The 27,227-nt window shown below is 43.2% G+C and overlaps 1 protein-coding gene across 1 annotated transcript; it reads right to left on the reverse strand.

The window, feature by feature from the left end:
- Positions 1-24,895: 24,895 nt before the first annotated feature.
- ACTRT3 (actin related protein T3) lies at positions 24,896-26,824 on the reverse strand. The gene is made up of 2 exons (XM_065876806.1): positions 26,586-26,824; positions 24,896-26,007 (listed from the first exon to the last, which is right to left on the reverse strand). Exons 1-2 carry the CDS (start codon positions 26,783-26,785, stop codon positions 25,089-25,091), a joined length of 1,119 nt encoding a protein of 372 aa, XP_065732878.1. The 5' UTR covers positions 26,786-26,824; the 3' UTR covers positions 24,896-25,088.
- Positions 26,825-27,227: the final 403 nt, after the last annotated feature.

Consider the following 27,227-nt stretch of genomic DNA (forward strand, 5'->3'; position numbering starts at 1 on the left):
TAAAAGTAAGATTATACTGACATGCAAACTGTTTCTGTCTTCAGTTTTACAATTTTAAATAGACTGATTTCACTCTACAGGGTGGGAGGGAAAAAAATCTAAGTCTGTAGTCATTACTGTGATTGAGGTTTTTGCTACAGGTGAACAGATATTGCCATCTACTGTTGAGAAAAAATAAAATGGTTAAGCCAAAAGCTTTCAGCCTTAAGGTTTTGACAGATCTTAAATTTAAAACAGAAAAAAAAAAAAATGGTTTTGGGACTTCCCTGGTGGCGCAGTGGTTAAGAATCCGCCTGCCAATACAGGGAACCTGGATTCGAGCCCTGGTGCAGGAAGATCCCACATGTTGCGGAGCAACTAAGCCCGTGTGCCAAAACTGCTGAGCCTGTGCTCTAGAGCCCGTGAGCCACAACTACTGAAGCCTGCATGCCTAGAGCCTGTGCTCTGCAACAAGAGAAGCCACCGCAATAAGCCCGCGCACCGCAACGAAGAGTAGCTCCCACTCGCCGCAACTAGAGAAAGCCCGCGTGTAGCAATGAAGACCCAACGCAGCCAAAAATAAATAAATAAATTTATTTTTTTTAAAAAATGGTTTTATGAAAGTAGGTTTAGTATTCATAAGTAGTTTGAAAACTAAAGAGGATAGAAAATATAACAAACAAAACTTTCTTTCCTAAAATCAGAAAAATTGTTATATGCAATTATTCCTACTTTTGATTAAAAGTTGAAAGCAAATCATTGCTTTATCGGTTTCTATTTGGCTCACCATTTTAGATACTACAGTGAAGAAGAAATATACATAAATCATCCCTTTTTAATTATCTTACTTCATTTCAAAATTTAACTTAAGGTATATATTAACTTATTTCTTTGTTTTCTCATGAAGCCACTAGAAGTGCTTATCAGTTTTTAACTTTAGATTTAGCTAGAAATAAATTTTCTTTAGAAAAATAGGGTAGTTAACACAGCCTTCTTTGGGGCCTCTAATAGTACATAGTTAAGCTCAAATATAGAGAAAGCCCCTTTAGGGCAAAAGGCTACCACGAAAGCAGTGCATCTGAGTCAGAAAATCCAGGCACATTAAAACTCTCCTACTAGTAATAATCAACGTGAAGAATGACCTGTCATTTTTCTGATGGCTGGTGATGAGCTGGAGGAAATGATTTGGTGGCTGAAATTCAGTTGTTTTTACACATAAGAAAGTATTTTTCCCTTTAAAGAGTATTTATTTAACTCTATCAACAGTTGAGCACCCTGCGACGTCCTGTGTCAACTATCTCATGCTGGAGAGAAGTGGATGTGAAGCGTGATGTGTGGATGGTACCACGCAAGCCCCAATGTGAATGTCTATGTAAAGAAAGGAAAGAAACCTTTCATCTTTGTAGAGTGTTAATCCAAGTATAAAAGCTGACTACCCACCATGCACCGTGTATGGTGTGTACGTATGTATATTTGTGTGTGTATGCGTGTCTGTAAACGACTTAAAGTTTTTAAAAATTGGTAATTGACTTTGCCATATCAGCATTTCTGGTTCCAACTATTACGGCTTATTACGCTGGATGCTTTAAGGGATTTTCCTCATATCTAACACTGGTAGAGCATTTACTGTTTTCAAGGGGCCCTCACTCGAGTCAGTTTATTTGCTCATTTAACAAATGTGTACTGAACACCAGCCATGTGCATGGCTCTCACAAGCATCAGAAATACAAAGCTGGAAGACAGACCAGCCTATCCTTCAAAGAGCCTCGAAGTCTAAGGGAGGTGAGAAGGAAGCAACCTCGCAACTGGGTTTACAGAACACTGTTAGAAGTTCCCTGACAGAGGAATGAAGGAGCACCAGGTACAATGAAAAATAACAGATCTGTTTCTGCTTGGGGAGTACGGCAGGAATCGGGAAAGCGCAGGTGATAGAAACCTGTATAGTACACGAACCAGCAGAGAGGACGCTTTTTGAGAACCACAGGTCATTACTGGACGCGGCATGCTCAGCGGGTATCAGCAGGTGAGTCTAGGGAGGAAATGTCATGCAAAGAAGTCCCAGGTATATGTGCCTAGTGTCGTATATGCAGGGAAGATAAAACGGTTATAGGAGAAGCTTATGAGCAGAGAAGTGGCGGAGTGTCTGTAATCCCTTGAACTCCCATTATAATTATAGATGCACAAGAATTTGCAAACATAGTACGGAGAAGTCCCATACACCCTTCACCCAGTTTCCCCCAATGAGACCATCTTACACCGCTATAGCACAATATCGAAACCAGGAAAATGACATTGGTACAATATATGTGTATAGCTCTTTGTCATTTTATCAAATATGATTTGTGTAGCCACCAATGCAATTCTGAACTATTTCACGAAGATGTTCCTCATGCTACCCACTTACAGATACTTCCTCACCTACTTCCCTCCATTATCCCTATTTCTGGCAACCATGATCTCCCTCTCTATAAATTTTTTCATTTTTAGAATGTCATGTAAGTGGAATCATATTTATATGACCTTGTGTGACTGACTTCTCTCACTCAGTGTAATTCCTGAGATGTATCCACGTTGTTGCAAGTATCAATGGTTCCTTTTTAGGGACTTCCCTGGTGGCACAGTGGTTAAGAATCCACCTGCCAATGCAGGGGACACAGGTTCGATCCCTGGTCCTGGAAGACCCCATATGCCGCGGAGCAACCAAGCCCGTGCGCCACAACAAAGAGTAGCCCTGGCTCACTGCAACTACAGAAAGCCCGCACGCAGCAGCGAAGACCCACTGCAGCCAACAACAAAAATAAAAATAATTTTTAAAAATCATTAAGAAAATTCAAACAATAGTAGCTACAATACAGTTTTGTACTAATAAAATAAGTATTTTAAAGTATTCAGTGAAAGGTTATTTGAGTATTAGAAGAATGAAGGAATCCTTGCAGGTGACCTAGGCTCTAACTTCATGTGGAGGGATGGGACTGAAAGTTTCAACCCCTAATCACCTGGTTGATTCCCCTAGCAACCAGCCCCCCAACCGTAGGTACTTTCCAAAAGTCACCTTATTAACATAAACTCAGGTGTAGCTGAAAGGAGTTTGTTATGAATATCAAGACATCTTTATCACTCTTACCACTTAGGGAATTCCAAGGGTTTTTAAATTTAACTTAATTTTATTTTGCGGTACGCGGACCTCTCACTGTTGTGGCCTCTCCCGTTGCGGAGCACCGGCTCCGGACGCGCAGGCTCAGCGGCCATGGCTCACGGGCCCAGCCGCTCTGCGGCATGTGGGATCTTCCCGGATCGGGGCTCGAACCCGTGTCCCCTGCATCGGCAGGCGGACTCTCAACCACTGCGCCACTAGGGAAGCCCGTAATTCCAAGGGTTTTAAGAGTTCTGTGCCAGAAAAGGGGAGGAAGATCAAATAGATATTTCTTTTTATAATATCACGCCTCCCTAATCCACTAAAACTAATATTACCAATACATAAGATGACCGTGTAACACATTGTGTAAACCAAAATTTTTGAGAATGAAAGGGACATTTTTAATAACTACACTGGGATGATAGGCATAAACAGGGACTGTCCTACACACAAACTAGAACTAATGGCAACTGTATAATATTTCCATTTGGATGTTTCACGTCTCACTCAACATAAAAACGCTGAATCATTGACGTTTCTACAAAATCTATTTTTCCTCATATTATTAAGTCCCTGTATCCATCCCATTTGCTCAAGTCAGAAACCTAGGAATTATGACCGATTTCCCCTTCCCCTCTCTCACATGCATTTCATAAATCTCTATCATAGATCTATCTACAAAGTATAATCCGAATATATACACCTCCCTCCTCCTCCATCTACCACCTAAGTCCTCCTTTCCCATCCATTGTATTCTAGCACAACACCCTGTTCATTTCCTTTACACCCTGTAATTATATATTTATTAGTTTATTTGTCACTGTCTGTCTTCTCTAGTTTACTGCCAAGGACCCTGAGCCTTGGTCACCCAGTGCCTGGCATTCCTAGCACCTAGCATAATGCTGACACATAGCAGGTACTCAATAAATGTTTATTGGGTGAATGAATACGTGAATAAAAGATGGAAAAATATAAGCAAATAGCTGTGGAACACTCTCAAGAAATACTAGCATAAACAGTGTGAAATTGAGAATAATATAGCTGAGTCCTTGTGCCCTATTAAAAAATCATTATCTGAATCTCTGAGACAAAGATCAAAGAACCAAGTAAGTGGGGAAAGACAAAAATGAAGACAAGAGAGGAGAAAAGTAGAAAGAACTGGTGAATTCAAACCATTCCCTCTACTTAATATGATAATCTCTAGGTCCATCCATGTTTCTGCAAATGGCATTTTTTTCCTTCTTTTTTATGGCTGAGTAATATTCCACCATATATATATACCACATCTTTATCCATTCATCTGTCAGTGGACACTTAGGTTGCTTCCATGTCTTGGCTACTGTAAATAGTGCTGCAATGAACACTGGGGTACATGTAACTTTTCGAATTAGTGTTTTCTCCAGATATATGCCTGGGAGAGGGATTGCAGGATCATATGTATTTTTTGTTTTGTTTTGTTTTGTTTTTTGCGGTACTTGGGCCTCTCAGTGTTGTGGCCTCTGTCGTTGCGGAGCACAGGCTCCAGACGCGCAGGGTCCGGACGCGCAGGCTCAGCGGTCATGGCTCCTGACGCGCAGGTTCAGCAGCCATGGCTCCTGACGCGCAGGCTCAGCGGCCATGGCTCACGGGCCCAGCCGCTCCGCGGCATGTGGGATCTTCCCGGACCGCGGCACGAACCTGTGTCCCCTGCATCGGCAGGCGGACTCTCAACCACTGCGCCACCAGGGAAGACCTCATATGTATTTTTTGTTTTTTAAGTTTAAAAAAAATTTTTTTCTGTAGTCCTCTCCTTTGCCCTCTATATACAGTAACTGTTTTAATTCCACATCTTGCACTAGCAGAGAAAATTACGTTATTGAACATGTAAGAACGATCTTTCTGGAACAGCATTCTGTCAGACAGAGAAGGGGAGACCTGTTGATGTGGAAGTCAACCCTTCAGAAGTATTATCGTCAGCAGTGCTATTCTTTGCTAGAGTCAGCTTGTTGCAATGAACACTAAAGGAAGATTTGTTCTGCAACAGGAATAACACATTAGACAGTCATCCAATAACATGTATTAACTCTTTTTAAATGTTAACTTTAAGACAAAAATTAAAGTAGATGGATATTCTCACTTCAGTTATAACATTATTCATATGAATTTCCCTGTAATAAACAACCAACCAAATAAGGTGAGGGCCTGTTCTGGGGAAAGGAAAGAATGGGAGTGGGAAATGGAGAAGGGCAGAACTTCAAGTTTTCATTATTGTATATCTCATTATTGAAAAGCTACACATCAATACCCCCCCGCCCACACACACACACACACACACACACACACACACACACACACACACAGAAGAAAAGATTCTTTCTTATCTTAGGATAAGCATTCCAAGCACACTCTGTGGTTTCAACTTCCTCGCCTTTGGGCCTATATCCTGAATAGCATAGGTCTATTGTCAAGATTGGTTCTGCCTCGACATTACAGCCCCTGTGCCTCTGCTGTTTGATATTATAAATAATCACAAGCCACATCCATGGCATTTGATAGCTACAAAGCATCTCTAATAGGATCTTGCAAATATAGTATCTGAAAGTTGCAAGTCCTGTCTTCAGAAAGGGCAATGCTGGGACTTCCCTGGTGGCCCAGTGGTTACGACGCTGTACTTCCAATGCAGGGGGTGTGGGTTCGATCCCTTGTTCTTGGGAACTAAGATCCCACATGCCGCCTGGTGCCGTAAAAAAAAAAAAAAAAAAGGCAAAGCCACTTATCATTGGGGGTCCAAGGTATAGGAGTTTAAAGTGGCAGAAGAGCAGATCCCAGAGGTCTCTGAGGCAGGCTTCCTATCTTACGGAGAACATTTCCTTCTAGGACAGAAGCCATCTTAACCCCTCTTTTAGGACAGGACCACCGTACCATTCCTTGGCAAGGTAGCAGTAAAACTGGCAGTCATGCCAGTCCTTCTCCATCGTTAACGTAATTTTAGTAGAAGCAACAAGAAGCTCGACTCCAACTGGATTAAACAATCAAGGTGATCTATCAGTTCATGTATTTGAAAAGTCCAGAAGTAGAGCAAGATTTTCAGTACAGTACATTAAGGATTCCACCTCTCTCTCTGTGTTTCTCTGGATTCAGCCTTTCTTTATGTGTTGATTCTGTCCTCAGAATAGTTTCCCTCTTAGTTGCTAATAGCAGCAACATTGGTTTCTAGCTTCTTCATTCCCATCTGAAGAGAGAGACCCTTACTTCACTCAACGATTAAACTGAAGTGCTGGACTTGTTTCACCTGGACCATCCCAAAACAATCACAAAGGCAGGGGAGATGGGATTAGAACCATTCCGGAAATAGGCAAGGGTCAATCCATCCCACCTACAACGCCTGGCTGCAACTGAATGCACGAGGAGGGTGTGATGTAGGAGAGGCACCATTATGTCCATGTTCAGCCTCTGCACTGATATGCTTTGTCCGTGTAACTCAGAACCACAAAGCTGCCCAAGAAATAGACTCACTCCGTTTTTAGCCATTCTCTCTCTCTCTCCCCTTTTTCTTCTCTCTTTCTCTCTCTCTCATTCCCCCTGTCATCTTTACCTTCTGCTTTGTTAAAACTGACTGGCTGTGAAAGCAAGGTAGGAAAGAGGATGAGGAATAAGACAGGAAAGATATAATGTGTCCTTCATTTTAGTAGAACTCTAGAAAACTCTAGACTCTAGAAAACTTCTAGAGTCTAGAAAACTTCTAGACTCTAGAAATCAATGATTAAATCTACACAGTTACCCAAAGTCTGAAGCTGTGGCCAGAACTAGTGCTCTAGATTAGCAGATGTATGTGGTAATCCAGAAAAAAATTTTATTTGGGGAAATTTTAGAAGAGAAAGCAAAATAGGTAGGTTACCCAGACGTACTATACAAGTCTGGACAATTCTCCTTCAAACCAATACTATCCCTTGTGTTAGTCATGCACTCTTAGTAATTAAATAAATGAATAATCTAAAAATATGGCAGGGAGTTCCCTGGTGGCCTAGTGGTTAGGATTCTGGGCTTTCACTGCTGTGGCCGGGGTTCAATCCCTGGTGGGGGAACTGAGATCCCGCAGGCCACTCAACGTGGGCAAAAATAAAAATAAATTAAAATATGGCAAATGTTGTGCATAATAATTATTCACAGTAGCAGGAAAATAATTGAAATTAACTTAAATATCCATCAGTAGGCAAAGTGTTATCTAGATTATTGTATAATCATTCAATGGAACATTAAGTAACAGTATTAAATAATGGTTCTGAAGGATCTGTAATATCAAAAAGTAATGCCTATGATTTACTACCAAGGGTAAAAAGCAGACTTTGAAAAATAATTACATTAAATGTACATATCAGCTATAATTATATAAAATATACATACAAAAAGGAAATAGAAATATACCAATGGTACTTGAGTTTTACTGAAATGTGATTGTTTTCTACTTCTCAACGTTTTTTGTGGTACTGTTACATTCATTTTATAACTGAAAAAAAATTAGAAAGCATTATCACTTGGCAGATATCTATTTAGCACTTTGCCTCTGTGCTGCTAAAATAGCAGTTACGATTAGGTGGTCCGTCCTCTGTCCCAACAGCACTCATTCATTTACTTGACAAATAATTATTCAGTACCTATTATGTACTAGGCACCAGGGATATTTCACTGAGGTAAATGACTTGGTCCCTGCCTCTATCCTTACAGTCCAGTGAGGGAGACAGACAATAAGCAAATCATTTATTACAAATCAGGAGAACATGGTATGAAGGTAACCAACATAACGTCATACTAGGAAGGGGAAGCTGCTTTAAAAGGGGGCCAGAGAGGCTTCCAAGGAAATGGTATCGAAATTGAGATGACGATGAGAAGGTGCCCAAAACTGCAAGTGCCAGGGCAGAGCAATTTAAGCAGGGGAGCTAAGGTGAGAAAGATCTTAGCAAGTCCTGGGAACCGAAAGGAGGAGGCCCCGGGTGGCTGGAGCACAGTGCAAGAGGAGAAGAGGAGTTAAAATGAGGTTGGAGACGTAAGGAGGGACCAGATCATGCAAAACCTTGATAAGAATTTTGGATTTTATTCCCAGTGCAATGTGAAACTACTGAAGAGAAAAAATACGGTTCAGTTAGTATTTTAATAAGCTCACTCGGGCTACTTTGTGACGAATGACTTGGTGGTGAGTAGAGGACATGATAAGAAGCAGAGAACTAGTCAGAAGGTCTATGAAGGACATGATAGTGAACTGGAGTAAGGTGGTGGTGATGGAATGAATTAGAGAAAGACCAGAGGATATGAAGAGGTGAGGGGAGAATGACGCAAGGGTGATGCCCAGATTACTGGTTTGAGCAATTGAGTGTATGGCAACGGTGCTTACCGAGATGGGAAAAGTGAGGAAGAATTTGGGGAATAAAATGAAGAATTTACTTAAATTTAAAGAACACTGAACTGCAATTTACAATCTGCTTATATAATCTTACTCTCCAGGAAGACCTTTAAGGATGGGGAATATGTTTTTCACCTTTGAAGTCTCAACAATGCAACATGTTACAGACTAGGCATTTAGTAAGTGTTTGTTAAATGAATGTCACAGCTTTGCAAATATTTCATTCCTTCCAGTGTAATAAGAGTCTACTTATTGTGCAAAGCCTGATTTTAGACAGTTTTCCTTACCAAGGCAAACAAGGACAAAATGATTGACCATTAATTATTCTCTAACTGAAAAGGAGAAAGAAAAAGTATGAGATGCTTATTTTTTAAATGCTTTGTTTAGTTTTCTGTAGTTAAACTAAAATGGGAGTTCAAAGCTTTAATGTGTATGTTTAAATTCTTGGGCCCGCTACTGACCTTCTTCAAGTGATTTTACCTCCCAGTGTCTTAGTTTCTCCATTTACAAGATGGAGATAATGGTAGTTGCCTTATCTCACAAGGATGTCATGAAAATAAGTCAGATAAATTGCTTTGCCCTCCTTAGAGAGGGGCTCTAGAAAGTAAGCATTATTAGATATGATGATGAATACCCACAACTTCAAAGATATTTTTAAATTGCCCCCCACGTCTTTGAACATGTTAAGCCTGTGAATAGCACCGTGTTAGGTGTTTATACATTTCTGGCAAGCTTTCACCTCTTGTTAAAGCAGTAAATGGTCTTTGAACAAATGTATTTCTCATTCTTTGAGAACTGTGCTTCCTTGTTTGTACACTTGAAAGATGATTACCATCTGGCACATGAGGTCGAGTTGAACTCCTTGGTGCCATTACAGTTCAATTGCCGCTTTAATTGAGTTTTTCTCCCAAGGTTGAAAATAAGTCACTTGGTTCACTTCAGTAAGCTACTTACTTTCTAAATAATGGTGAGATGAATTCAACTATTTTCTGCAAATGATATGTATAAATAATGCTTTTCATTTTAGCTATAATATCCTCATTCAAAAGTTGACATAAAACTTCAGTATTTTTATTTCTTCATTGCTGTATTTTTTTTCTGATGCGTTTTCCTAGAATTGCTTTAAATATCTATATTTCTTCATTTTAACATTTCTAACATAGACAGCCATGGTACACACATAAATATCACCAAAGTAAACACCTACAACTCTCAAGACAAAATATAGGATAGTGAACATCATCTAGAACAACTTTATTATATTTTTTGGCCAGCCGTGAAGCATGCTGGATCTCAGTTCCTTAATCAGGGATTGAACCCGTGCCCCCTGAAGTGGAAGCATGGAATTTTAACCACTGGATCACCATGGAAGTCCCTAGAACAACATGTCTTATTGCAGATGTGCATCAAGTTCATAATCAGTGTTATATAAAAAACTTGACATTAGCACTTCCACCCTTATCCACACATCCTTTACCTGTATACCCAACACAAATCAAAACCACCTTCTGTTGGAGTAGCCACAATGCTCCTATCAGATTGCTGTAAAATCATTCCTTGCAAACTATGAGAATAAGACCTACCTCTCCTCTTTAATAAAACCATTAGAGGAGCTTCCGGGAAGATGGCGGAAGAGTAAGACGCGGAGATCACCTTCCTCCCCACAAATACACCAGGAATACATCTACACGTGGAACCACTCCTACAGAACACCTACTGAATGCTGGCAGAAGACCTCAGACCTCCCAAAAGGCAAGAAACCCCCTACGTACCTGGGTAGGGCAAAAGAAAAAAGAATAAACAGAGACAAAAGAATAGGGACGTGACCTGCACCAGTGGGAGGGAGCTGTGAAGGAGGAAAGGTTCCCACACACTAGAAGCCCCTTCACGGGCGGAGACTGCGGATGGCGGAGGGGGAAAGCTTCGGCGCCGCGGAGGAGAGCACAGCAAAAGGGGTGCGGTGGGCAAAGCGGGGAGATTCCCGCACAGAGGATCAGGGCCGACCGGCACTCACCAGCTCGAGAGGCTTGTCTGCTCACCCGCTGGGGCGGGCTGGACAGGGAGCTGAGGCTTGGGCTTCGGTCTGTCGGAGCGCCGGGAGAGGACTGGGGTTGGCGGCGTGAACACAGCCTGCAGGGGGTTGGTGCACCACGGCTAGTCAGGAGGGAGTCCGGGGAAAAGTTTGGACCTGCCGAAGAGGCAAGAGACTTTTTCTTCCCTCTTTGTTTCCTGGTGCGCGAGGAGAAGGGATTAAGAGCGCTGCTTAAAGGAGCTCCAGAGACGGGCGCGAGCCGTGGCTAAAAGCACGGGCCCCAGCGACGGGCATGAGACGCTAAGGCGGCTGCTGCCGCCACCAAGAGGCCTGTGTGCGAGCACAGGTCACTATCCACACCCACCTTCCGGGGAGCCCGTGCAGCCCGCCACTGCCAGGGTCCCGGGATCCAGGGACAACTCCCCCAGGAGAACACACAGCGCGCCTTAGGCTGGTGCAACGTCACGCCGGCCTCTGCCGCCGCAGGCTCGCCCAGCACTCCGTGCCCCTCCCTCCCCCCTGGCCTGAGTGAGCCAGAGCCCCCGAATCAGCGGCTCCTTTAACCCCGTCCTGTCTGAGCGAAGAACAGACGCCCTCCGGCGACCTACACGCAGAGGCGGGGCCAAATCCAAAGCTGAGCCCCTGGGAGCTGTGAGAACAAAGAAGAGAAAGGGAAATCTCTCCCAGCAGCCTCAGAAACAGCGGATTAAAGCTCCACAATCAACTTGATGTACCCTGCGTCTGTGGAATCCATGAAAAGACAGCGAATCATCCTGGATTGAGGAGGTGGACTTTGAGAGCAAGATTTATGATTTTTATCGCTTTTCCTCTTTTTGTGAGTGTGTATGTGTATGCTTCTGTGTGAGATTTTGTCTGTATAGCTTTGCTTCCACCATTTGTCCTAGGGTTCTATCCGTCCGGGATTTTTTGTTTCTTTTGTTTTTCTTAATAATTTTTTTATTTTAATAACTTTATTATATTTTATCTTACTTTATTTTACTTTATCTTTCTTTCTTTCTTTTCTTCCTTCCCTCCTTCCTTCCTTCCTTCCTCCCTCCCTCCATTCTTTCTTGCTTTCCTTCTTTCTTTCTACTTCTACTAATTCTTTCTTTCTACTTTTTCTGCCTTTTATTCTGAGCCGTGTGGATGAAAGGCTCTTGGTGCTGCAGTCAGGAGTCAATGCTGTGCCTCTGAGGTGGGAGAGCCAACTTCAGGACACTGGTCCACAAAAGACGTCCCAGCTCCACATAATATCAAACGGCAAAAATCTCCCAGAGGTCTCCATCTCAACACCAGCACCCAGCTTCACTCAACGACCAGCAAGCTACAGTGCTGGACATCCTATGCCAAACAACTAGCAAGACAGGAACACAACCCCACCCATTAGCAGAGAGGCTGCCTAAAATCATAATAAGTCCACAGACACCCCAAAACACACCACCAGACGTGTACCTGCCCACCAGAAACACAAGATCCAGCCTCATCCACCAGAACACAGGCACTAGTCCCCTCCACCAGGAAGCCTACACAACCCACTGAACCAACCTTAGCCACTGGGGACAGACACCAAAATCAACAGGAACTACGAACCTGCAGCCTGCAAAAAGGAGACCCCAAATACAGTAAGATAAGCAAAATGAGAAGACAGGAAAACACACAGCAGATGAAGGAGCAAGATAAAACCCCACCAGACCTAAAAAATGAAGAGGAAATAGGCAGTCTACCTGAAAAAGAATTCAGAATAATGATAGTAAAGATGATCCAAAATCTTGGAAATAGAATGGACAAAATGCAAGAAACATTTAACAAGGACCTAGAAGAACTAAAGATGAAGCAAACAATGATGAACAACACAATAAATGAAATTAAAAATACTCTAGATGGGATCAATAGCAGAATAACTGAGGCAGAAGAACGGATAAGTGACCTGGAAGATAAAATAGTGGAAATAACTACTGCAGAGCAGAATAAAGAAAAAAGAATGAAAAGAACTGAAGACAGTCTCAGAGACCTCTGGGACAACATTAAACGCACCAACATTCGAAGTATAGGGGTTCCAGAAGAAGAAGAGAAAAAGAAACGGACTGAGAAAATATTTGAAGAGATTATAGTTGAAAACTTCCCTAATATGGGAAAGGAAATAGTTAAGCAAGTCCAGGAAGCACAGAGAGTCCCATACAGGATAAATCCAAGGAGAAATATGCCAAGACACATATTAATCAAACTGTCAAAAATTAAATACAAAGAAAACATATTAAAAGCAGCAAGGGAAAAACAACAAGTAACACACAAGGGAATCCCCATAAGGTTAACAGCTGATCTTTCAGCAGAAACTCTGCAAGCCAGAAGGGACTGGCAGAACATATTTAAAGTGATGAAGGAGAAAAACCTACAACCAAGATTACTCTACCCAGCAAGGATCTCATTCAGATTTGATGGAGAAATTAAAACCTTTACAGACAAGCAAAAGCTGAGAGAGTTCAGCACCACCAAACCAGCTTTACAACAGCTGCTAAAGGAACTTCTCTAGGCAAGAAACACAAGAGAAGGAAAAGACCTACAACAACGAACCCAAAACAATTAAGAAAATGGGAATAGGAACATACACATCGATAATTACCTTAAATGTAAATGGATTAAATGCTCCCACTAAAAGACACAGATTGGCTGAATGGATACCAAAACAAGACCCGTATATTTGCTGTCTACAAGAGACCCACTTCCGACCTAGAGACACATACAGACTGAAAGTAAGGGGATGGAAAAAGATACTTCATGCAAATGGAAACCAAAAGTAAGCTGGAGTAGCAATTCTCGTATCAGACAAAATAGACTTTAAAATAAAGACTATTAGAAGAGACAAAGAAGGACACTACATAATGATCAAGGGATCAATCCAAGAAGAAGATATAACAATTGTAAATATTTATGCACCCAACATAAGAGCACCTCAATACATAAGGCAAATACTAACAGCCATAAAAGGGGAAATCGACAGTAACACATTCATAGTAGGGGACTTTAACACCCCACTTTCACCAATGGACTGATCATGCAAAATGAAAATAAATAAGGAAACACAAGCTTTAAATGATACATTAAACAAGATGGACTTAATTGATATTTATAGGACATTCCATCCAAAAACAACAGAATACACATTTTTCTCAAGTGCTCATGGAACATTCTCCAGGATAGATCATATCTTGGGTCACAAATCAAACCTTGGTAAATTTAAGAAAATTGAAATCGTATCAAGTATCTTTTCCGACCACAACGCTATGAGACTAGATATCAATTACAGGAAAAGATCTGTAAAAAAATACAAACACATGGAGGCTAAACAATACACTACTTAATAACGAAGTGATCACTGAAGAAATCAAAGAGGAAATAAAAAATTAAGGGTAGGGTAAGCTGTGACAAAGCGAGAGAGAGGCATGGACATATATACACTACCAAACGTAAGGTAGATAGCTAGTGGGAAGCAGCCACATAGCACAGGGAGATCAGCTTGGTGCTTTGTGACCGCCTGGAGGGGTGGGATAGAGAGGGTGGGAGGGAGGGAGACGCAAGAGGGAAGAGGTATGGGAACATATGTATATGTATAACTGATTCACTTTGTTATAAAGCAGAAACTAACATACCATTGTAAAGCAATTATACTCCAATAAAGATGTAAAAAAAAACATTAAAGGTAAGTCTTAGTATATCCATTTAATAAATGTGGAATTTGAAGTTGGGAGACTTATACTAGATTCTTTTGGCCAGGTCAGAACCCAGGTTAAAATCGTTTGACCATTTCTTCCTGTTTCCTTTTTCTCTCAAGGAAGAAATGAGAATTTGAAGATACTGTTATCAAACAAAGTTTGTGTGCATGATGCAGAGTGAGGACAAATAAACCAAAACGTCAGAGTTTGGAGCAGAGAAAGGTTTATTGCAGGGCCAAGCAAAGAGAACTGGTGGCTTGTGCTCAGAAAACTTGAATTCCCCATTGGTTTTTGGGGAAGAGTTTTTATAGGCAAAATTTGGGGCGAGGGCTGCAGGGTGTATGACTTTCTTCTGATTGGCTGGTGGTGAGGTAACCCAGGGTGGTGCTCCAGGAATCTCGTGCTCAGCCTGAACTTGCCATCCTCTATCTGGGTGGGGACCTTAGTTCTGCCGAAGAACTCAAAGATATTGTTATAAATATTCCTTGAGGAGGGACTGGGACCCTGCCCCAAGGCTACACTATTGCTTCTTGACTGTTCCTCCCTTGTTTCTGCATTCTCTCTCCTCCCTGATTAGCAACTGTTTGAACCTGCCCTTTGAAGCTCAGGGAAGTTCATGGAGGCTAAGTGAAGCCTATTTCCTACAAACTATTGGGTTGGCCAAAAAATGTGTTGGGGTTTTTCCATAAGATGTTATGGAAGGTACAGTGGTTAAGAATCTGCCTGCCAATGCAGGGGACATGGGTTCCATCCCTGGTCCGGGAAGATCTCACATGCCGCGGAGCAACTAAGCCTGTGCAACTAATGAGCCTGCGCTCTAGAGCCCACGAGCCACAACTACTGAGCCCACATGCTGCAACTACTGAAGCCTGTGTGCCTAGAGCCTGTGTTCCACAACAATAGAACCCACTGCAATGAGAAGCCCGCAACGAAGAGTAGCCCCTACTCGCCACAACTAGAGAAAGCCCATGCTCATCAACGAAGACCCAATGCAGCCAAAAAAAAAAATGTTATGGAAATACCTGAATGAACTTTTTGGCCAACCTAATAGAAATGGGCGACACAGAAAGGATTTGTACCCAGGAGCCCCACAGGGTCCTGCTTGGTTTCAATACTGCACACCGTGATGACTTTCTAAGAAGGGAGATCTAAACCAAGGTGGAGGAAAGGTATGGGAGAAATGTCCTCAATTCCACCAGGTGATGGTATAAGCCTCCTCATGTTACCAAGTCCAAGCTCGCTCTGCTTGCTGCATGACAGGCCAATGAGTCGGGAGATGAGGTGTTGAGATAAGGAATACGACTTTATTTGGAAAGTTGGCAGGCCAAGAAGATGGCAGACACACTAGTGTCTCTGAAAAACCATCTTACTGGGGTTTGGATGCCAGTTTCTTTTGTAGAACAGAGAGGGGGAGGAAGTAAAGTAAGAAGGCCATAAGATTCACATATGTCCCCTGGAATGGCCAGCCTCCGGGAGGGGATATGTTAATTTCTTCTTTCTTCAGCTATCTACAGGTGGACAGGGTCAGGATGTTTCCCTGAACAAAGGCACTTTTGTTAAACATTCAGGCAGAGGGGCAGTGTTCCCTGAGGCAGGCCATTGTGTATAGATAGTATCCTTTTAGTGAACAAAAGCAACGGGAAGCAAAGGTTAAAGTAAAAGAAACAGATCCAGCTTGTAGTCAGATTTCGCTCTCCCATGTTACACTCACAGCCCCACCAGGATCTGACAGAATAGACACCGAAGGACAGGCCTATGCCTCAGGCTGATTCATAGAGCAAATATCGTAGGTGTCCTAAATGTGGGGGAGGAGTTCCAGTTCTATTTTCAGAATATTATTAAAGTTTTATTTTGAAATTTCTGTCTTTAGTGATATTCCCAGGGGCCTATAAAAGATGCTAAGAGCATAGCCTCCTTTCACATACAGTTACCTTGCATAGGCCTTTAACTGGTGCGATGGCCCAAACTCCCATACTTCTGGGAAAATCATTCCTGACTTCTAGTATCATTGAATTTGCGTAGGCCAAAGGTCACAGATTAGTAGCTATGATGGGCCAGATTTTTCCTCGAAAGGTTTTTTGAGTGGCCCATTGCAATGACTTCTGACACCAACACCCAAGTTAGGCCAAACTTCACAGGTTAAGGGCACAGTTCTCCACAAGACTGCCCTTACTTCAGACACCAGCTTAAAGTCTGGGGTTCCCCAAGCCATCTCCACTTCTGACCAGCTGGCTACAATTCAGCTGGCTAACCCTCAGCTTAGATAATTCACTGGAATGACTTGCAGAACTCAGAAAAGTGCTATACTTACGATTACAGTTTTATTATAGAAAAAGGATTCAAATCCAAACCAGCCAAAGAGAGAGATGTATAGGGTGAGGTCTGGGAGGGCCCCCAATGTGAAGCTTTCTCACCCAAGCTTCAAAGTGTCCAGAGTTTTGACTGGGACTTCATTACATCAGCATGATTTGTTGAGTCATTAGTCGGTCTCTAGCCCCACTCCTCTCCTAGGAGGTCTGGCTGATAAGGACATGTTTGGTCTTGTTGATGTGACCAGTCCCATCTAGGTCATCCCATAAGCTATTAGGTGTTGTCTGAGGGGCCCACCAGGAATAAGAAAGGCACTCCTACCAATCAGGAAATTCCGAGGATATGGAAGCTACTTCTCAGGACTCAGGAATAAAAGTCATCCAAATTCTTTATTATACACACACACAATATGTAATTTTATTTTAAATTAACTATCAACATTTTAAAATCAGTCTTCACATAAACTAAACTTTTTGTCTCCCCCTGAAATATTTCCAATTTTAGGCCTCCGTTCCCACAAGGCTGCTTCCCCTTTAAAAAGGGTATTTCCCCACCATCTCCACAGTCTTATTCTTGGTGTGATTCACTCCTTTTGTTTCCTTCTGGTGCACTGCAGACATTTAAATTTGCAAACCTTGGCCTAAGCCTTGGGTATTTTTGCTGTTTTTACTTCCATCACACATTATTACCTTAAAAGAATAAATGGGGAAGGAATGACAATTACCTTTTGTCATTTCATTCTCACCTTAGTTTAATTTAAAACTACTTTTCCTCTACACTTTGTGTGAGTGCTGGTGCAGGTGTCTTCTATTTGTCTCTTATGTCTTGAGCCAGGCCAACGTGGAATTTTTCACTGCAGAACCAGGACAAACTAAGTTAAAACTCACATCATCCTCAGAATCAAAAACTACAGCCAACCCAGGACCTTGGAAAAGAAGCCTCTCTTTCAAAAGACAAAACAAAACCCATGTTTCTCAATATTTTTAAAGATGTAATTTCCTTCACAAGCATTAAATTCTCACATTCTCCTTTATTATTTGAAATTCATCATAAGTAACTAAAAATAAATAAATGAGACAAACAGTTTTTTTCAAATTTCATTTACCCCTTCCCCCATTAAAACCCTTTGCAAATCACTGTTTAAATAATCTTAAAGGCATGAAATAAGCTCCAAGTACTTCAGGGGCCATGTGGATACATGCAGTCTCTCTCAGGTACAGGGGTTGCATAGACCTTGAAGTACAGGCAATCCTCAGTATTCGCAGATTCCATATTTGTAAATCCACCTACTAAAATTTATTTGTAACCCCAAAATCAATAGCTACAGCGTTTTTACAGTCATTCATGGACACATGCTGAGCAGTGAAAAATTTGAGTCATTTGACACAAAGTTTCCCCACTGAGGTCCAACAAGGTGACACGCTGCCTACTTATTTCAAAAAGAACACTCTAAACAAGTGCCCTTTTTGTGATCTATTTAGTGGAACTTTTTTTTTTTTTCATTTTTGTGCTTGTTGATGATTTTGCTGTTTAAAATGACCCCAAGTATAGTGCTGAAGTGCTGTCTGGTGTTCCTAAGTGAAAGAAGGCTGTGATATGCCTACAGAAAGTATGTGTAGATAAGCTCATATACAGGCAAGAGCTATATATAGTGTTGTTGAACATGAGTTCAATGATAATGAATCAATAGTATATATTAAATAAGGTGTCTTTAAATAGAAACACACATAAAACAAGATTATTCATTGATCAGTTGATGAAAATGATGTGACTAGAGGCTCTCAGGAACCTAATCTTGTATTTCCCCTAGGAGAAATGGTTTCGTATTCACTAATTCAGTGTTAAGGTGACTTTATAGAACAAACTACCACAAATAACAAGAATGAACTGTACTTGTAAACTAGTGAAACACACAATGGACTTTCCAGCACAAAATCCTATCAAAGAAGGTTGTGGAGGGAAGAGAGCAGGGGATGAAAACTAAGCTCACAGGCAAGTAACCTTTGAAGATGTTATTTTATTTTAAACCAGAAAATGGTGGTGGAGCTAACACTAATCATCTTTCCCAGGCAAGCCAATGCAGCATTAAGGTGCCACATAGTAAACAGAACACTGGACTTTAAAGTTCAGGGGGCTAATTGCTGGTTCCAACTCTGCAAAAAATTAACTTAGCCAAGGGAGTTTCTTCATCTGGTAGAGGGACTCAAGTCTTGTAGCAACAAGAAGTCACATTTGCCATAATTATTATCTCCAAAATGTTATCATGTAAATTATCTCATTGGTTGAACTCTATGGCCCCTTCTTGCTCCAAAATTATATAATTTAAGGAAGAGAATCATTCTGCCAAAACAGAAAAAAATATATCAAATGTTCATAATACTGAGAATTTTCCTTTGGAATGTTTATAAGACATTTGTGAAGGAGAGAATATAAGAACTAGAAAACGGCTGTGGTCTTTTAAATTGTATTTATTAAATCACTACTTTCTTTTTTAAAAATGAGAGAGGGACTTCCCCGGCAGTCCAGTGGTTAAGACTCTGGGCTTCCACTGCAGGGGGCATGTGTTTGGGAAACCCTGCAGGCCTCAGGAGGCCGAAAGAAAAAAAGAAAAAAAAAAAAAAAGGCCTCGTCCCCCGTAGGTGGCCATCCTTGCCTCAGGGCAGACTCCATCACAAATTTTGTACATGTGGAGAAGCAAAAGTACCACTAGATGGAGCAGGAACAAAAGACATCTATTTATTTCTAGTTCAAGGAACCCTGGCAGTCTTCAAAAGCGATCTTAAAAGGTCACTTTCTGAGTAAATGGAAGCTTAGTGAAGCTAGCTGAGTTACCTGAAAAACCAAGAAAAATCTTTGGCAAAATCAGAACGAGAACGTCATTCACTAACTTACCCCATGTTCTTTCCACAAAACCATGCTGATGGGAAAACTTTTTCCTTCTTAGAGAACATTACCAGAAACAGGGCAGTCCAGGTTTTTCACATTTCTTAACTGAAAGCTAAGAATTGTATTAGACGACACTGAGGGACCTACTTCAGGCAACAGGATGAAATGCTAGACATGTTCATGTAGATACTGACATGGTCCTGATTTTTCTTTTCCATTGTCGGGTCCAGCTCCAGGCTGGATATCACACTGATAATTTGCCTTTACAATTCAGGCTGCAGGGTACTCTCTCTCCCAGCAATTGCCGCCAGAATAGCTGTCTCAAGGAAGTGAAGGCACTGACTTCAATCCCCACATAAACCTGGAAGTTAGATTTCGGAGACGAATGGGCAGAATGACCTGTTGATTGTTTCCTAATGGGCCTTTTTCTTTTTTTCCCCCCCCTTGGCAAAGAAACCTCACCCAATTCTTGGGGGGGGGGGGGATATATATTTCTTCGTACACTTTTCCGTCACCACTTAATACTCTGCACCCAAAGACGGAGACAAAGATGAAAAGCAACGACCATTAAGGAACAGAATTTCCACTGTTTTAAGAACAAACTAGATCTTCCACTTAACAAATATTAAGTGTTTAATAATCTCACAAAAAAACACTTCTCTTCCATACCCGATTGTCGGGACTGATCGGGATATACTTTGGAAGAGGCAAAAACCTCGACAAAATCCGCAAAGCAGGAACTGCGTTGTGATACTATGATAAAGGGCAACAAAACCAGAGGAGGGGGAGGACAAAAAAGCCCTACACAGGAACGGCCAGCTGGCTATTCGTCTCACTGCCCATTCACTGGGACCAATTTTGGAGGTGCCTCCACGTGTCCTTCTGACAGTTGATTTGCACGCACTGTGGTCCAATCTACAAGTTTGGAAGCGCACAGGCCCACCACTGACGGCGAGGGAAGACGGACGCGCACCAACGGAGTCCCTCCCAGGGAGAAAACAGACTGCCCGCGCCCCACCCCCGCAGCTCCTCCGGCTGCAAGTGTCTGAGCCGAGTCCCGGGTGCACGTCCCACAGCTCAGGGAAGCGCACCGCGCGCGGGGACCGGCTCCGTTCCTTTCCCTGCGGTTAAGAGCCTCGCCTCGGCCCCCCAAGCGACCCGCGGCTGACAGAGCCCAACTCTTCGCGGCGGCAGTGGGCGCCTCCGGAGAAGCCCCGGCCGACCGCGGCCTCAGGCGGGGCGCGGGGCCTGGGCGGGCGAGCCATGCAGGTTCCCGGGAGAGGTGAGCGAGCCAGCGGCTGACATTTTTTGTTTGCTTCAGTCTGGATGGTGGATGGCGGTAGGCCGAGGCTTTTCCGCCCGCTGAAAGTCAGCGAGAAAAACAGCGCGCGGGGAGCAAAAGCGCAGCGCCTACGCCAGTCTCAGTTAGGGTTAGACACGAAATGGCAGCCACCACTCCCGGGCCCACCCTCCGCAACCCACAGCGCCTCCTCCAGCGTCTCCTTATAAGGGAGTGGCCGCCGCCTGCGCGGATTGGCTGGGGCCAGCCCGCCGCGGCTCTCGCGAGAGCCGGTCTCGCAAAAATTTTTTTTTTTTTCAAAAGTTCTGTTTCCCGCCATGAGGACAATCGCCGCCCCACCCACACGTTCCTTACGGGAAGGTTGGATCTTTTCTTCAGACATATTAACTTGTAATTTGAAAACTAACTTGAATGCTTTTTAGTGCTGTTTTCCATCTCTTACAGACCAGGCGAGGTGCACGTTACTATCTTAAAGAAATGGGGTTCATATAAAAATTGTAGGGCCAAATTCTCAGTTCGGATCATCACGTTTGTTAGAGAACTTTACCAAAATAGATTCCCGAACAGAATCTTGGCTTGGCTCATTGGGCTGCCTCCGCGATCCTGACCTGTTCCCTTCTTGAACAGAGGTTGTTTTATTACGTATAACTACCCTCTTCTCGATCTCAACATTGAGGACTGAATCTCCCTTTTATTAGGAAATAAAGGCTTTTCAGTCATTGACTTTGCTTTAATGTTGTGTCGTGATTGTGTTAAAAAAGAACAATGCACCATAAATTGTAGCAGGTTTTTATGTTGGCCGGTACATGCTGTTTTTCATATAATTGGCTAATCTTAAAAGTTGAACTCTTCAATTGGGTGAACTTCATGGAGTTGTCGCTAGTGGCACCGCGACCTGAAAGAAAAGTAAAATGTTAAGGGGATTGGTTCGATATGGTTTACGATAGGGGAAAATATAACTAAACGGAAATTTCACATTTTATTTCCTTTCCCTAGATTACCTGAAAAGGATCATCCATGACCCCAATGAAGAGGCTAGAGTCTGTACAGAATATTCCAGGCTAGTTGTTGGATTAACTGCCTAAGAAACCACAGTTAAGGACCGTGCCCCTGCCTAATCTAGCAAGCTACTTTAGAGAACACTTTAAATTTACATCTCTTAACCTCTTTACATCTCAACTTCTTAATTTGTAAATGGGAATACTATTTGTCTTGCCCATCTCTCTGGGATGTTGAAGTTTAAATTAGATAAATGTATCTAAACAGGTTAGCCGAAATTTCTTTTAGGAAAAAAGCACTTTAAGAATTCTAAAGTGAGGGGGTTGGGATCATTCTGTTAGGGGAACCACTGACTGAAACCGCCTGCCCTGGCCAGGTACCATAGTAACCATTTGCAAGAGCTATCTTAAGCAGGAGGTCCTGGTAAGGAATGCGGAACTAATAAGCTACCACCAACCGGAAGAATTTGGGAAAGATCAAAAGGAGAGAGGAGGGCTTCCCTGGTGGCGCAGTGGTTGACAGTCCGCCTGCTGATGCAGGCGACACGGGTTCGTGCCCCGGTCCGGGAAGATCCCACGTGCCGCGGAGCGACTGGGCCCGTGAGCCATGGCCGCTGAGCCTGCGCGTCCGGAGCCTGTGCTCCGCAACGGGAGAGGCCACAACAGTGAGAGGCCCGCGAACCACCACTCCCCCCACCAAAAAAAAAAAAAGGAGAGAGGAGACTCCAGTCCATGTATTGTACCAACCTCCCAGAATCCTTCTCGCTAGAATCCATCTTGGCTGAGTGATGCGTGTGCCACCAGGAAGGATCCTGAGTCAGAGTGAGTGGCCAGAGACAACACAGAAATCAACCCAATTACCATAAAACCCGAGACTGCGAGCCACGTGGCAGCGCAGTTCTCCTGTGTTCCCTTACCCTGCTGCTCTCTGCCCCGTCGCCCCTTCCCAATAAAGCCTCTTGCTTTGTCAGCATGTGTGTCTCCTCGGACTATTCATTTCTGAGTGTTAGACGAGAGCCCATTCTCGGGCCCTGGAAGGGGTCCCCCTTCCTGCAACAATTCTCTCTACAGTGCTTGTGACTCTAGTGAGTACAGCATCGACTATTCAAACTGCTCTCAGATAATCATTTTCTACACCTTATCCAATCTAGTAGTTTTGCTTACAATCACTAAAATGATAAAGACATGTCAAAAAATGAAATGCACCTCTTCACAAATGCTTCAGGCCAAACTGAATTACTTCCTGCTGCTTGTACATGCCCATGATTTTTACACCTTGGAGACTTTGCCCTAATGTTCCCTCTGCCATCAGTGTGCTTCTGGTCAATTCTATATAACTGCATATCTACTGGGAGTGCACCACAGAAGTCATCAGGGAAGGGGACAGAGATGAAAAGAGAAAGCCCACAATCCCTATCCTCTAAGAACATATCTAGTAAGGGAGAAAGACAAGCAAACCAAAAGATAAGGCTGCATAAATTAAATGGTCAATAAAAGTACAAGTAATATAATGTACTGAAGGATACAAATAATCGATTTTGACTCTGGAGGAAGTAGCATGAGCTGGACCTATAAATAGTCTAATTCTATAAGCAAAAAATAACGTTGTGAAAGTTCCCATAGAGACATTATCTCATTTGTATTTCATAAGGACCCTGTGAGACAGATAGGGATTAGGATTAGCAACCCCACCTATCAATGAGGAAATTGATCTTCAAAATATTTAAACAATTTGTTTAAATCATGCAGCTGGTAGGTGGCAGGGCCTGGACCTGAACCCATATATACTGCCCCTAAATTCAGAAGGACGGGCACTCTATTAGGTTTAAAGTTCAGCTTCAAGCCCAGTCCCCAAAAGCCTTCCCTGAGCCTTCAAGTTGTTTTCCCTCCCATAAGTCCCTTTTTTTTTTTTTTTTTTTTTTGCACGGGCTTCTCACTGTTGTGGCCTCTTCTGTTGCGGAGCACAGGCTCCGCGGCCATGGGTCACAGGCCCAGCCGCTCCGCGGCATGTGGGATCCTCGCAGACTGGGTCACGAACCCGTGTCCCCTGCATCGGCAAGCGGACTCTCAACCACTGCGCCACCAGGGAAGCCTTGTAAGTCCCATTTTATACTTCTCTTAGAACACTAAATCACTTTCCACCTTATATTACTGCAATTAAAGTATGAATTTCACCTCTCACACTGGACTGCGGGCTTCTTAAGGACACAATCTGACTCCTGATTTAGCACTTACTGCACTTAGCACAGTGCTTTCCATAGAGCAGATACTACATACTTTGAGTTATGTCAACATTGCCATCATTCTCTCAGCTACCTTCGTCATTTCAGACCCTTCTTTCCCCTTCATAACTAATTAGGCACCAAGACTTGTCAGTTTTTCATAATTTCTTCTTTTTAATTCCTATTGCCTATAATCTTGAGTATAAGACTTGACTACTTTATATCTACACTAACAACTTTCTAATTGATCACTGAATCTCCAGGGCCTTTCCCAGTCCAATTTATCCTCCAAACTACTACCACATTCATCTTAATTTCCTTATGTCTCCTGTTTTCAAATCTTTAAAGGCTCCTTTTTGCCTATAGGACATTTAAAACAAAGCCTTCCAGTCTCTGGCCTTAATTTACCTTCCTAGTCATTGCTCTTAGTCTGCTCAAGATGAGCTCTTCATTTTTAACAAAACCAGTGTATTAAACATGCCTTGAGTATGCTTTATTCATCCTCATATCTAGCTTCTTGCTCATTTCCACTATGCTCTTCTGAATATCTGCCCTCTTTTATTATGCTCCCACACCCATCCTAATACCACCCCATTCATGATGGCATACCTCTGCTATGAAATCTTCCCTTATAGCAACCTTCCTTCCATAAACTTCAACAACCTTCAATCTGTATCACTCATTTGGCACATATCATGTTGTACCACAAACTGCTCTCTCCCTCCAAAGGAAGTGTAAGATCTCCAAGGTAAAGAATAACATCTTCTCAGGACTTCTCTGGTGGTGCAGTGGTTAAGACTCCATGCTCCCATGTTAGGTGGCCTGGCTTCCATCCCTGGTCAGGGAGCTAGATCCCAGATGCATGCTGCAACTAAGGAGCCCACCTGCTACAACTAAGACCCGGCACAGCCAAATAAATAAAATTAAAAGAGTAATGTCTCCTCTAGCATTTAATTTGGTTCTACTCAATAAATATGTTATTTGACTGCTTCATCATTATTTTCCCCCATTATAGAAATGCAACAGAGACATGGACCTTCCAATAACTGAAATATTTTGTTCTCCCAGAAACATATAATATCCAAAGTTTTCTGTCACATGTACTCAAAACATTTTCTTCTAACCATTTCATCTGTATTCAGAAGCATCTTTGGTGTACTATGTTGGGTCCGACTTCTTTAAACTCTGCAGCGGTGATCCACATGTACTGGAAGGCAGAGAGGGATGCAAGAATAGAGCCTCCCACCCACACTGATATTTTCCTTTCTGGGGGAGCAAAAACCTGCACAGGGGTGTTGGCAGGCACCACCTTTGCTATATCTTTAACTAGCCGCTTATCTAAACCAGAGAAAGAGGTTGATCCCCCAGCAAGGATAATATTGGAGAAAAAGGAATGCCTCAGATCTGTATCACATTTCATTATGCTGCTGAAGCACATCTTATCAATGCCGGGGGTCTCAAGATGCAGGAGACTTGGAGAGAAGAGGGCCTCTGGACAATGAAAGAGCTGGTCATGGAGTTTGATTGTCTTCCCATCAGGTAGTTGGTAAACCTTCTCTATACAATCAGCTTTCTTGGCCTTTTCCTCTTCAAAGTTCATTGCCACATAACAAGAGGTTTCCTTAATGTCTGTGACAATCTTTCTGTCTGAAGCACGAAGCAGCGTGATGCCGTGCTCCTTCAACAGCATCATGAGGTAGTTGGTAAGGTCAAGACCTGCCAGATCTAGCTGCTGGACACTGTGAGGCAGACAGGAGCCCTCAAAGATGGGTACACACTGGGTAACCCCAGCACCTGAATTCAGCACAAAGCCAGTTGTGAGGCCAGCAGCAAAGAGAGCTAGCACCCCCTGGATGGACATATAGAAGGCAGGAACCTCCAGATGCTCAAAAAACACTTCAGTGACCCGTTGCCGGTTGGCCAGTGGGTTCAGTGCTGACTCTGTAATCAAGACTGGGCCATCACAGGGCTTTAGCTTCAGGTTATCGTTGTAGATATGCTTCCACATGATCTCCATGTCCCCCCAGCAAGTAATGAGACCACGCTCCACTGGGTAGCTGTAGGAAAAGCAATGAGATAAATGGCAGCTTTAAATTTTTCCAGTGCCTACTCTCTTCAAACATGGGTTAATCCCCGTATTTATTACCAGTAGCACTTTATGGGCAGTGCCCGCCAGAACCTCTCAGAGATGGTAACTGCCAGCAAAAGATAGCCCAGCTACCTTCCTCTGCGATTTTTGTTGCTTTCCATCTTCCCTGCCTCTTTGGAATACCTTTTTGACTTTAAATATATATATAGGGAAATCTTCACAGTTTTAATATCAGTTAGTTGAAAACAAATAGCCCGGAAGACAAAGGTACCTTGAATTAACATTCCTAAATGAACTTGTATTTTATGAACCATAACTGTCTTTGTACGTTTGAATACATTTGAATAGATACAGCGAGCAAGTAATGTTCACTCTTTAGGTATGTGGTACCCTCAGAGATTTGCGGCTCGAGCGTTGCAATAATGATAGCTGGCAGAGACTTTCCTGTTCCTCACTTCTTATCCTTTCTCTCAGTGTTGGGCCTCTCCTCTGGGATCCCCCTACTTTGCCTCCACGCGGGTCCTGCCCGCCGGGAGAAGGCGGTACCTGATGGAAAGTGCGCTTCTCCGCTGCTGCGCTTGGTCTCCCACGCACACTTCCTGCGCGCCCTCTGCCCCCCAGGTCTGGCCTTTGGCGCGGCCTATAAAGTTCGGGTAGACAAACTGGGGCTCCCGGGACCCAGCCAGGCCCGCCTTGATCACTCCTGAGCCGTTGTCGATCACCACCGGTAGCTGGTAGTAGCTCATGACGCCGCCGCCTCCTGTCGCCCGGCCGCTCGGGCTGCCCTGGCTGCGGGCTAGGCGGGGAGCGCGGAAAGTGATGTGCCGGTCAGACGACCTGGAACGCCGCGTCATAGAGACCCCGGCACGGCCCCGCGGGGCCTGAGCCGGGCTCGTGGGAGCCGGGGGCTGGCGGGGAGGCGGGGGGGAGTCCCAGGCCGGGGACTCAATGGATGCAAGGTGCACTCTAAAGTGCCACCCACGATTGCGTCTCACCCGGGTTGGACCACTCCTCACCCCCTTGGAAACCGGGAATACCAATATCAGGAAAACCTGACTTTCTTCCCAGAAAGCTAGATACAAATCTAACCCTTCACAAGAGGCTTTCTCTAATACCTCGATGAGCCATAAAAACAGTTTTATTTCTCACCGTCATTACATTCTGGTTAATAGATGTCTGTCCAAGGGC

This window comes from Phocoena phocoena, chromosome 4, assembly GCF_963924675.1.
Source record: "Phocoena phocoena chromosome 4, mPhoPho1.1, whole genome shotgun sequence".
Classification (NCBI taxonomy): domain Eukaryota; kingdom Metazoa; phylum Chordata; class Mammalia; order Artiodactyla; family Phocoenidae; genus Phocoena; species Phocoena phocoena.